The sequence below is a fragment of the Sphaerodactylus townsendi genome, linkage group LG04 (genome assembly GCF_021028975.2).
Source record: "Sphaerodactylus townsendi isolate TG3544 linkage group LG04, MPM_Stown_v2.3, whole genome shotgun sequence".
NCBI classification, from domain to species: Eukaryota; Metazoa; Chordata; class Lepidosauria; order Squamata; family Sphaerodactylidae; genus Sphaerodactylus; species Sphaerodactylus townsendi.
The window spans coordinates 149,055,478-149,065,539 of NC_059428.1; the positions used below are offsets into that span (position 1 = coordinate 149,055,478).

At 52.0% G+C, this 10,062-nt stretch overlaps 1 protein-coding gene across 2 annotated transcripts in view; it reads right to left on the bottom strand.

Moving 5' to 3' along the window:
• LOC125432170 (Grid2 interacting protein) overlaps positions 1-7,998 on the bottom strand; it is a 47,216-nt gene extending 39,218 nt beyond the window's left edge. For both annotated transcript variants that reach the window (XM_048495577.1, XM_048495576.1), the window contains exons 1-2: positions 7,939-7,998; positions 4,497-5,089 (exon numbers count right to left, since the gene is read on the bottom strand). In XM_048495577.1, coding sequence (XP_048351534.1) covers positions 4,497-5,081 — 585 coding nt within the window. In that variant the 5' untranslated portion in view covers positions 5,082-5,089; positions 7,939-7,998. The remainder of the gene's footprint in view (positions 1-4,496; positions 5,090-7,938) is intronic.
• Positions 7,999-10,062: the final 2,064 nt, after the last annotated feature.

Below are 10,062 nucleotides of genomic sequence, written 5' to 3' on the forward strand. Positions count from 1 at the left end.
GTCGCCCTCCTCCTCTGGACATCCTGTAGCTTGTCAATATCCTTCAAAGGCCCAGGCAGTGAGTGGTGGGAAAGACCTGCGCCAGTCTGAGCAAAAAAACACTGGTGGTCTCGGTGGTCTGATTTAGGATGGAAGAGGGAGCTGCTCCATGAGAGCCGGTCTGGATCTTGGTGAGCCAGGTGTTGCAAGGACGCCCCCTGTACTAAATCTGTGCTTTAACCTCTCTAGGGGTGTGGCGCAGGGTGGTAAGCTGCAGTTCTGCAGTCAATAGCTCTGCTCGTGACCTGAGGGAGCAGCGAGGGGCCTTTTTAGTGACTGGGTCAAGCCAAAGAGGTAAACTAGTGTCAGGAGCTGCCCCTGCTTGTTGTAGCCTTTGCAGAGAAGGGCCGGAAGCAACTGAGATTAACTTCTGGTGCGGATGTCTCTTTCTCTTTCCCATGGCAGAGACATCAGCCTGGGCTGCTGGAAGGAAGGTGCCTTCTGATACCCAGGTGGCAAAACAGGTGGGGAGATCGTGCGAACTGGCTCTGCATGACAGACAGTTTCCCCACTGCAGCAAAGGTTCGTCTCTCCCCAGTGGCATACCTGCCTAGGGACAGGGGGTACCCTATGTCCCCGGGCGCTCCCATTTGGTCATGTGGGGGGGGCGCCACCATTTCAGGGTCGTTTGTGTGTTTATAAATTTTAAGCATTTTTTACGTTTTGGCCTGCAGGGGGCGCCAAACTTTCAGGGTACCAAACTAGCGGCACCAAACTTTCAGGGTACCATCCAGAGACTGTCCTGTTGATATCGCCCGAGTTTGGTGATGTTTGGATCAGGGGGAGCAAAGTTATGGACGCCCAAATGGAATGCCCCCATCCCCATTGTTTTCAGTGGGAGCTAACAGGAGATGGGGGCTACCCATTTGAGGGACCATAACTTTGGTTCTCCTGAACCTAACTACACCAAACTTGGGTGGCATCATAAGAATAGTTACCAGATGATACCCTGAAATTTGCCGGATGGCTCACTAACACAAAAATACACCTCTTCCAGGCACCCCAAGAAATTTGCCCAAGATTCTTTGTTTTGCAGTGACTTTGCTCCATTGTAGCCAATGGGGAATTTCTGAGTGTGTAGGCAGGCTGCACACTTTTGAAGATAGAGGAATCAGACTTTCATGGTGGCTCAGGAGGCCCTCCTGGTAATAGCATCCAGGTTTGGAGACCTTTGCTTCAGGGGGTTCAATTTTATGGTCCCCCAAAAGGCTTATTTTGTTTCCCCACTCCTGCCCATGAAAGCCTGTGGGCTGAGTTCTCTCAGAACTCTCTCAACTTGCGCCCCCCCCCCCCACTCCAGAAGCAAAGCTCACCAAGCTTGGATGCTATTACCCAAGACCTCTTGGAGCCACCTTGAAAGTCTGGCGCCTCTATTTTAAAAAATGTGTGGTCAGTGCTTACACACTCAGAAATTCCCCAGAATCTGCCAGACTCTTCCGCAAGTTCTGTGGTGGGAAAAATTACTTTTCCCACCATAGACTTCAATGGGGCTTTCTGTTATGCCCAGATGGCTCTGTGGTAGAGGTTTCAACAGGAAAAGCACTGTGGTAGAGTCTTGCTCTGGGTGAGGGGCATTTCCTGCAGGGCTGCTGGTGTGAGTCTCCCTGAAAGGAACCAACCAAAATTTGCTAAAATGTGTGTGGAGAGAGAGAAAATGCTGTGGGCACCAGAGTTTTGGGTGAACCTGAGTGCCCACAGCGTGCAGCCATCCCAGAGCGAAACTTTGGCAAAAGTTGGCTGCAGTTCCTTTCGGGAAAGACTTCCACACCAGCCCTGCAGGAAATAAGTGCCCCCGCCCAGAGCAAGATTTCCCACTACTACAGTGCCCCTCTGTTGAAACCTCTACCACAACACCATCTGGGCATAACGAAAAGCTTACTGAGAAGTCTATGGTGGGAAAAAATAATTATTTTTCCCACCATAGAATTTGCTGAAGAGCCTGGCAGATTACCGGGGAAATTCTGAGTGTGATAGCACTGACTCCTGACCTGAAAATAGAAGCGCCAGACTTTCAAGGTAACTCGAATGGTATCTTTAGTCATAGCATCAGCTAAAGCTTGGTGAGCTTTGATTTTGAGGAGTGGAGTGAGGGCACGCAGTTAGTTCTGAGAGAACTCAGGCCATCCAGGCTTCATGGGCAGGAGTGGGAAACAAAATAAGCCTTTTGAGGGGGCCCATAAAAATGGAACCCCCCAGAAGCAAAGGCCTCCAAACCTGGATGCTATTACCAGGAGGCCTCCTGGAAGGAGCCACCTTGAAGAAGTCTGGTGCCTCTATCTTCAAAGTAATGTGCAGCCTTATAACACTACACACTCAGAAATTCCCCATTGGCTACAATGGAGCAAAGTCACTGCCAAAACAAGAGAATCTTGGGCAAGATTTCTTGGGGTGCCTGGAAGGGGTGTATTTTTTAAAGAGCTAGAGTGACACCAAAATTTCAGGGTATCATCTGGTAAACTATTCTTATGATGCCACCCAAGTTTGGTGGAAGTTAGGTTCAGGGGGACCATGAAGTTATGGTCCCTCAAATGGGAGTAGCCCCATCTCCTGTTAAAGCTCCCACTGAAGAAGCAATGAGGGATGGGGGGGCATTCCATTTGGAGACGTCCATAACTTTGCTCCCCTGATCAAACATCACCAAACTTGGGTGGTATCATCAGGGCAGTCTCTTGATGATGACCCTGAAATCATGATGCTGCTAGCTTTAAAAATGCCCTCCCTGCAGGCCAAAAAACACCAAAAATACCCCCCCCCAAAAGCCCAAATACCTTGCATTTGTTCATATTTGGGCAGGACATAATCGGACACTTTTTGTCCAAATTTGCCCAAAATTGCCCAGATTCTGGCTGAATTTGTTTCATCTGAATCTCCAACCTTCAAAAGTGATGCTGTTTTAGGGTAGGGGAGAATCCACCCCCAAACAGCATCACTTTCAATTTTGTTTTAACCGGGGACCCCAGATTCTTCCTTTAAGATGGATTTAAAAAAGGAATCTGAGCTCCCTAGTTTAAACACCATTGAAAGTGATGCTGTTTGGGGGTGGATTCCACTGGAGGTGTTTTGTGAGAGATGATGCTGACATTTGTTTGGTAAATGTTTTGCTGGGGGTGATTTGTGAGAGATTTACATGCTTAATACCCACTTGCACTGGCTTGGAGTTGTTTCTCAGGCTAACAACCTACCACATAGGGTTGTTGTGATTAGGAAATTAGGAAAAGAATTGGTGGGGAGAGAGCCATGGATGTTTTGCTGGTAGTGGGAGGTGTTTTGTGAGCTGGTGCAAAAAAATCATTGTTTGTTCATGGTGGGGGAGGGTGGCCGCCCATTTGCAGGGGGGAGGGCGCCAAACTCAGGTTTTGTCCCTGGGCTCCAGTTTGCCTAGGTTCGCCCCTGTCTCTCCCACAGCTACCAATATCCCAGTGTAGGTCCAGCAGCAAAGCCTAGTTGTACAAACACCTTGAAATGTAGTGGGTCAGATTTAAGTTCCACGGGCTTGTCAGTCTCCTCGATGCATGCGCAAGGCAAGTTGCCTCTTGATTGTTTTTCAGATGCCTGTGCCATACGATTGCCTGCCTGCGTTTGCCCTTTCATCTCTTGCAGGGGTCTGCAACCTGCGGCTCTCCAGATGTTCATGGACTACAAATCCCATCAGCCCCTGCCAGCAATGCCAATTGACCATAATGGCAGGGGCTGATGGGAATTGTAGTCCATGAACATCTGGAGAGCCGCAGGTTGCAGACCCCTGCAGGGAAAGGGAGACCAGCTTAGAAAAAAAGAAAGCAGAACATTTAGCAGAAAGGCCTGGAATAGATTATCCCTGAGGCTTCCACAGCCCAGTCTCTTGTGGGAGCTTTCCCACCCACCCCACTAAATGTGTGAATGGTTCCTTCAGGGGATTTTATGGAAGCATTCCTCCATGCTTCCTGCTGAGTCTAGGTAATTCAAAAAGGGAGAAAGAGACTTTTACTTCCTTTCACTAATCCCTCTGTAATCATAACACAGCCACTGAGCATGCAGGAAAACTGCCTTGCCAGTCTGGAAGGGAATGGCACATTTAGAACTCAAGGCTCTTCACTTTGCTACAGGGAAAGTTTCCTCTGGGCAAGGGACCGGCTGGCCTACGAGCTCTATACTTGGGAGCCAGTCTTGATGTCCACATAAGGAGGATTTAAGGAAAATAAGCAATCAACCTGGATTAATCTTTTAACTAGGGCAGATTCTATGTTATGCAATAGATTTTAGGTGAAATCCCTTTCCAAATTTCCCCCTCCAGTGGCTGCATCCCCAAATATCCAGGAATTTCCCAACCAGGAGTTGGCAAGACATGAGATCAAAACCCAGAAGGTTTGGGGCCACCAGGCATGGAAGCCCTGTCTGCCTCTGCCTGAATTCTGCACTCCCACAAAGTCTACGCTTTCGAATCAAGACTCCCCTCTCCCCCGGCCCTGGAGACCCACCTTCTTGCTGAACTCCTGGGCCTTCTGCCTCCGCTCCTGATGGATGGCATCTGCACTCTGCACGAACTCTCTCACGCTGCTGCTGGCCCACCTCTGGAGCCGCCCCACCCTCAGGAGTCCCAGCTGCAGGCTTCGTCCCTGGCAGGACTGGATCACGGCAGCTGCCTCCTCGTACTGCTTCACAGGGATCCCGTTGACCTCCAGCATGTAGTCCCCTGCTTTGATCCCGCATTGAGAGGCTGGCGAGGCGGGGGCCACGCTCTCCACCTGCAGGGGGCAGCCGCCACCATGGGCCAAGGTGAAGCCAAAGCGCCCCTCCGGCCCGGGCTTGAGGTCCAGCTGCTGGATCCTTGAGACCACGCCGATGCTGGGGGGCACGTTCTCACACTGCCTGGCCAAGGCGACGAGGGCCTCGCAGGTCATGGCGGACACGTGCTGGCCTTCGATCTCCAGGATCTGGTCCCCTGGCTGGAGGCCTGCCACCTGGGCGCTGCTGCCCTCTTCCACAGCCAGGATGTAGCAAGGGCCGTTCCCACTGATCCTGAAGCCGAAATCCTCCGGCCAACCGTCGTTGGTAGCAGGCATGGTGGTAACTTGGAAACAAAGACATAAGACGAGAACTGAGCTAGAGAGTCTCCACAAGACGGAATCCCCCCTCTCTAACCAAAGGAATATTGCTAGGCTGCAGCTGCAACCACCTGGGGCATTCTGCAACCCTCCGTGGCTTCCTGCAGTCAAGGAGGCCAGGTTCTTGCACACAAACTCTGCAGCCTTCCTTGTGCATAACTTCCATCTAATCCGCAGTACTTTTCTCAGTATCCTCTCTTACCTGCTGACGGTCACTTACTGACAGCACTGACAGCACTGCGGTCACCACAGACTTAAGTGCTTGAACAGGCACTCCTTCTGCCTGAACAGGGGACTCGGGGAAACGGTGGGAGAAAGGGGGCTTAGAGCTTTCAACATCCTTTTTTTTTAATGACAGTTCCCAGGTGTCTCTGGAGGACAATTTAACAGTGCAGGTGGGCCTGTATTGCTGGTGGTCTTTGCCAGTGGGAGCGGGACATCTGTGGGGAAACGTGGACAGGAATAGTCAGATATGTGCCATCGCATCTTGCTAGAAAAGGAACGCTTAGGGGAGGAAGTTGTTCTTTGCCCCTTCAGGACTCCCTCGAATTGCATCTTGCCCGTTATGTGCTGAGTCGTAAGTGCCGTCTGCCTGTTGCCCTCTGATCTGGCGTCTGTTTATTTCAGGGGGCTTCATCTGCGGAAGGCCGGGGAGTCTGCAGGGGATGCCGCCGGCCAGCAGTGCCCGTGTTCTCTTTTCCCTGGCGCCCCACCTGACACTCGCCCAACCCCCTTGAAGGCAAAACTCACAGAAGCCGCAGCCGTTTGAGTCCACCTGAGGTCCTGCCAAGGTGAGAGCCATTTCCCTGCAAGGTCCGCAGGTTCCTAGTTCTCTTGGGCATTGGCTCCCTCCCTCTTGCTTCCTCAAAGCCTAGCTTGGCTGGAAGAGGGAGAGCCTCAGTGCCGCCACCAAGGGCACCGGTCCACCCACCTGGGCTTCAGGGCCTGGGCTCTGCATCCCTTCTCTGCAGGCTACCCCTCAGGTCGAAAGGGGCGTCCTGAGCACTATCAGCGTGCCACACTAGCCTCTTCCTTCCTTCCTTCCTTCCTTCCTTCCTTCCTTCCTTCCTTCCTTCCTTCCTTCCTTCCTTCCTTCCTTCCTTCCTTCCTTCCTTCCTTCCTTCCTTCCTTCCTTCCTTCCTTCCTTCCTTCCTTCCTTCCTTCCTTCCTTCCTTCCTTCCTTCCTTCCTTCCTTCCTTCCTTCCTTCCTTCCTTCCTTCCTTTCTTTCTTTCCTTCCTTCTCTTCTCCTTCCCTCTGCCTGCTGAACTGTGGGGGAAATATCAGAGAGGCAGATGGCCCAGCGCACTGGCCCCGTCCGAGCCTCCCTTGTCTGCCACCTGAGATCCCTAAGAGGAATTAGAACCTGTCAAGAGCTAAACTGGATTACAGACCAGTCAGGGAGCTACACAAGCAAATTGGAACTGACTCTGGTCCTTGTAGGGTTGCCAGCTCTGGGGTGGGAAATTCCTGGAGGTTTGGGGGTGGGGCCTGGGGAGGAGAACGTTGGGGGATGGGAGGCAATTCAGCTGGGTTGTGGTGATTACATGCAGTCCCCGTCCCACCCCACCCAACGCTGCCACTTCGGATGTCCCTTGCTTGGAGATGAACTGTTATTCCAGGCCAGTTCTGTGCTTCATCGGGAGGTGCTGGCGCTGGCTCACATTTCAGCCCAAGGGGGGGGGGGCACGACCACTGGAACCTCCCCTTGAGTTGGAAGCAGAGGTCGAGAGAGCTGGCATCCGACCCAGAACCCAGAAAAGCAGGTTGCGACCCAGGTGTGGCTCTCTGACCCACTCGGCTGCCTTTTTGAAACCCTGGAGGTGTTTCACAATTTTTAGGAAGGACCATCCCATCAGGCCTGCTCTCCAAACTGCATCCAGCAAGCCACGGCTCCTGAATTGCTCAGCAATGTGAAGGCAGCTGGGCCTTCCCAGGGGCCAGATAGGAGGTGTTGGAATTCACTCCAGTTTAAGGGCTGGAGGGAGGCCTGCAAAGTTAAGCAGGCCTAGACGTGGCCAGTGCCCCACCCCACCCCCCCGCGCTATGCCAGACAGCCACGTCTGAGGCCAAATCTGGAACTGATTTTCTCCTTCCAAGCAGCGCCAGAGCTGGAAAGGTGACCAGGGAATGGCGCCACTCCATTGGCCAAGGAGTCCAAACCAGGCTGGCCCAGTGCAGAGCCTACCTAGCAGGGTTGGCAGCCTCCAGGTGGGGCTGGGAAATCTCCCAGAATTGCAATTTTTCTCCAGGCTTCAGAGATCTGTTCCCCGCTGGAAGAAAATGTCTGCTTTGGAGGGTGGATTCGATGGCGTCGTGCCCCACTGAAGCTCTTCCCTGCTCAGTCCCCATTCACAAAATCCCCAGGAGGAATTTCCTAACCCAGAGGGGGAGCCCTCTCCTTCCCAGGGCTGCCTGGCAAGTGCAGGGGCAGAGGTTGGCAGTCTGTTTTCCCTCTGCTCTTGGAGCACCCTGAAGCTGATGCATACCGCTAGTCCATGGTGGCTGCCCATGCTAAGCCTCAGAGTTTGCTTGTTGACCTGAGAGACCTGGTTGCTGCTCTGCTGGGCGTGGGGGACCACTGGCCTGACTCCATATGTATGTTTATCCGTAGAATGTAGCTTCCTCTCCCTCAGAATGACCCTCAGGTAGTTGTCAAAAGGCTTCCTTTTCACCCCACCACCAGCAACACAGACCGCAAATTAGGAGTTTTCCTTCCTTTTCTACACGTTCCTTTGACAAGAATGGAAGAATTGTCTGGTGGGGCTGTGGTTGTTCGGTTGTTTTTAATACGGACGCCCGTCAAGCAAAGCTTACCTCGCTGGCAGGCACAAGGCCTCAAAAGCAACCACCGTGGCTCGGGAGGAGGACTGTTACCCGTTCAGCCATCCCAAGAGCTTCTGTGCTGTTGGATCAGTTACAGACCTCCGGGTCTGAGTTTCTATGGCAAACTCTGCCCAGGCACCGTAACCTAATAGGGCTGTCGTTAGCGGGGAGAGGAGCGCAGGCGGTGTGGGACAGCCAGCTATTCTGCCGCCAGCTACACTTCAAGCTGCCTCTTGCCCTGGGGATGATTTGGGGTGGATGGTGACAACCAGGAAGATCTGTCAGCACAAAGGAAGAAAACTGCTCCCTTGATAAATGTCCTGAGGGTCTATATTGTTTCTCCAAAGAAAGCTTCAAGGCCTAAAGAGCACAGGCCCTTATTATGAACATACTTGCTGTGCTTTACCACCAAAAAGAAGTTTCCGGGGGTAGCCCTGTTTTTAGAAGAACAGAGTCAAACCTTGCTTTGTCGGACAGGAGTTGGAAGGGAAATCTGTAAGGCTTTATATCCCAGTCAGAAGGTGGGAGACAGAGCGGTGTTGTGAGCATGCTTGCAAAGAACACAAAGATACAATGCATATTGCAATCAACTTAATTGCAGCAGAGGGGAAATGCTTGGGGGGCAGAAAGAAGAGGATCTTACCTCTCTATCTGACCTTCCTGCCCCTTCCCCTCTCTTCCTAATGGGTGGCTGGGGGGTAGCAATATTTTGGAATGCTGTTACAAGAGTCCTGGACCCTGGGATGCCCTTTGGTGTTCCAAAGAAGTGGCTGTCAGACCCTGACATGCAACTGCTTCAGCGGATGGAAAGCCTCGGCCTTCCCTCTCTGCCTGATCCAGAATGAAAATTAAGCAATGGAAAGAAGGTTGAATATTTTAACACCCACCTTGACTGTTCCCTAAAAATAAGCTGCAGTGGAAAATATTAGCACTGTAGATACTCATTAACACCTGCTCCTTTCCCTTCCTCTCCCCCCCCCCCACCTTGTGAGGCAGGTGGGGCTGAGAGAGTTCCAAAGAACTGTGACTAGCCCAAGGTCACCCAACTGGCACGTAGGAGTGCGGAAATGATCTGGTTCACCAGATAAACCTCTGCCACTCAGGTGGAGGAGTGGAGAATCAAACCCGGTTCTCCAGATTAGAATCCACCTGCTCTTAACCACTACACCACGCTGTGTTGAGGTCTTGCTTCCACTTCACAAGGGCAGCCCCTCAGCTGCTCACTCTAATGGTTTTAGAAAATCAGGTGGCTGGCAAAGGAGAGGAGGAAAACTTTACAGTTCATCTCAGCAGAAGGAAGGAAAATGTGGAATTCCTGGGAGGAGAGAGAGAGTGTGTGTGTGTGTGGGGGGGACTTTAAATCAAGAGCGAGTCTGCAATGAAACACACATGCTCAGTGGATGAGATTTATGTGGGTCGTGGCCTACCAAAGCTTCTGCAGTCATTAATGGGTGGAGAAGACTCTGTTGTTTTGCCCTGCGGAGACAGCTGAAGTTTGACAGACCAAAGAATAAGCTGAAAAGCAGGTGGGGGCGGGGGCGGGGGTAGGACTGAATTAAGCTTCCACACAGAGAAATCCACATTCCCTTTCGCCTCTGTCCTCATCATGACCTCTTTGTGATTTCCATTATGTTCCATAAAAAGAAATCAAATATTTGCTGCTGGCATTAAGTGATTTGCCCTGGGCCAGGGAGCCAAGGTGGCACCACTAAATCCAATCCTCAACATTAGAAAAGGCTTACTGGGAGAGACCCCGGCCGGCCGAGGGATGATCCAATTAGCCACAGAGAGAGAGAGGCACGCAGTACTGCAGGCCTAAATCCCCTCTCCAGATTCCAGCCATATGGAGCTGGTGGCTGAACAGCTCAGGGCTGGCTATTCTTTGCATGCTGGCAAACCACTCCACAGGACATGTGAGGAGGGAGAGGGTACCCAGGGGACATTTAGTCCATTCCTCTGTCCCCAGGTACAGAGACCCAGTGAGTTACCTCCCTGCCTCCACTGCATCTTAAACACCTTCTACAGAGGGATGGTCTGCATGTTTCTGAAAATGCAACTTTTGATTGCCGTTTGCTCACAGCAGTTTGGTCTGTCCCTGTGTTACCTGGGTGAGTT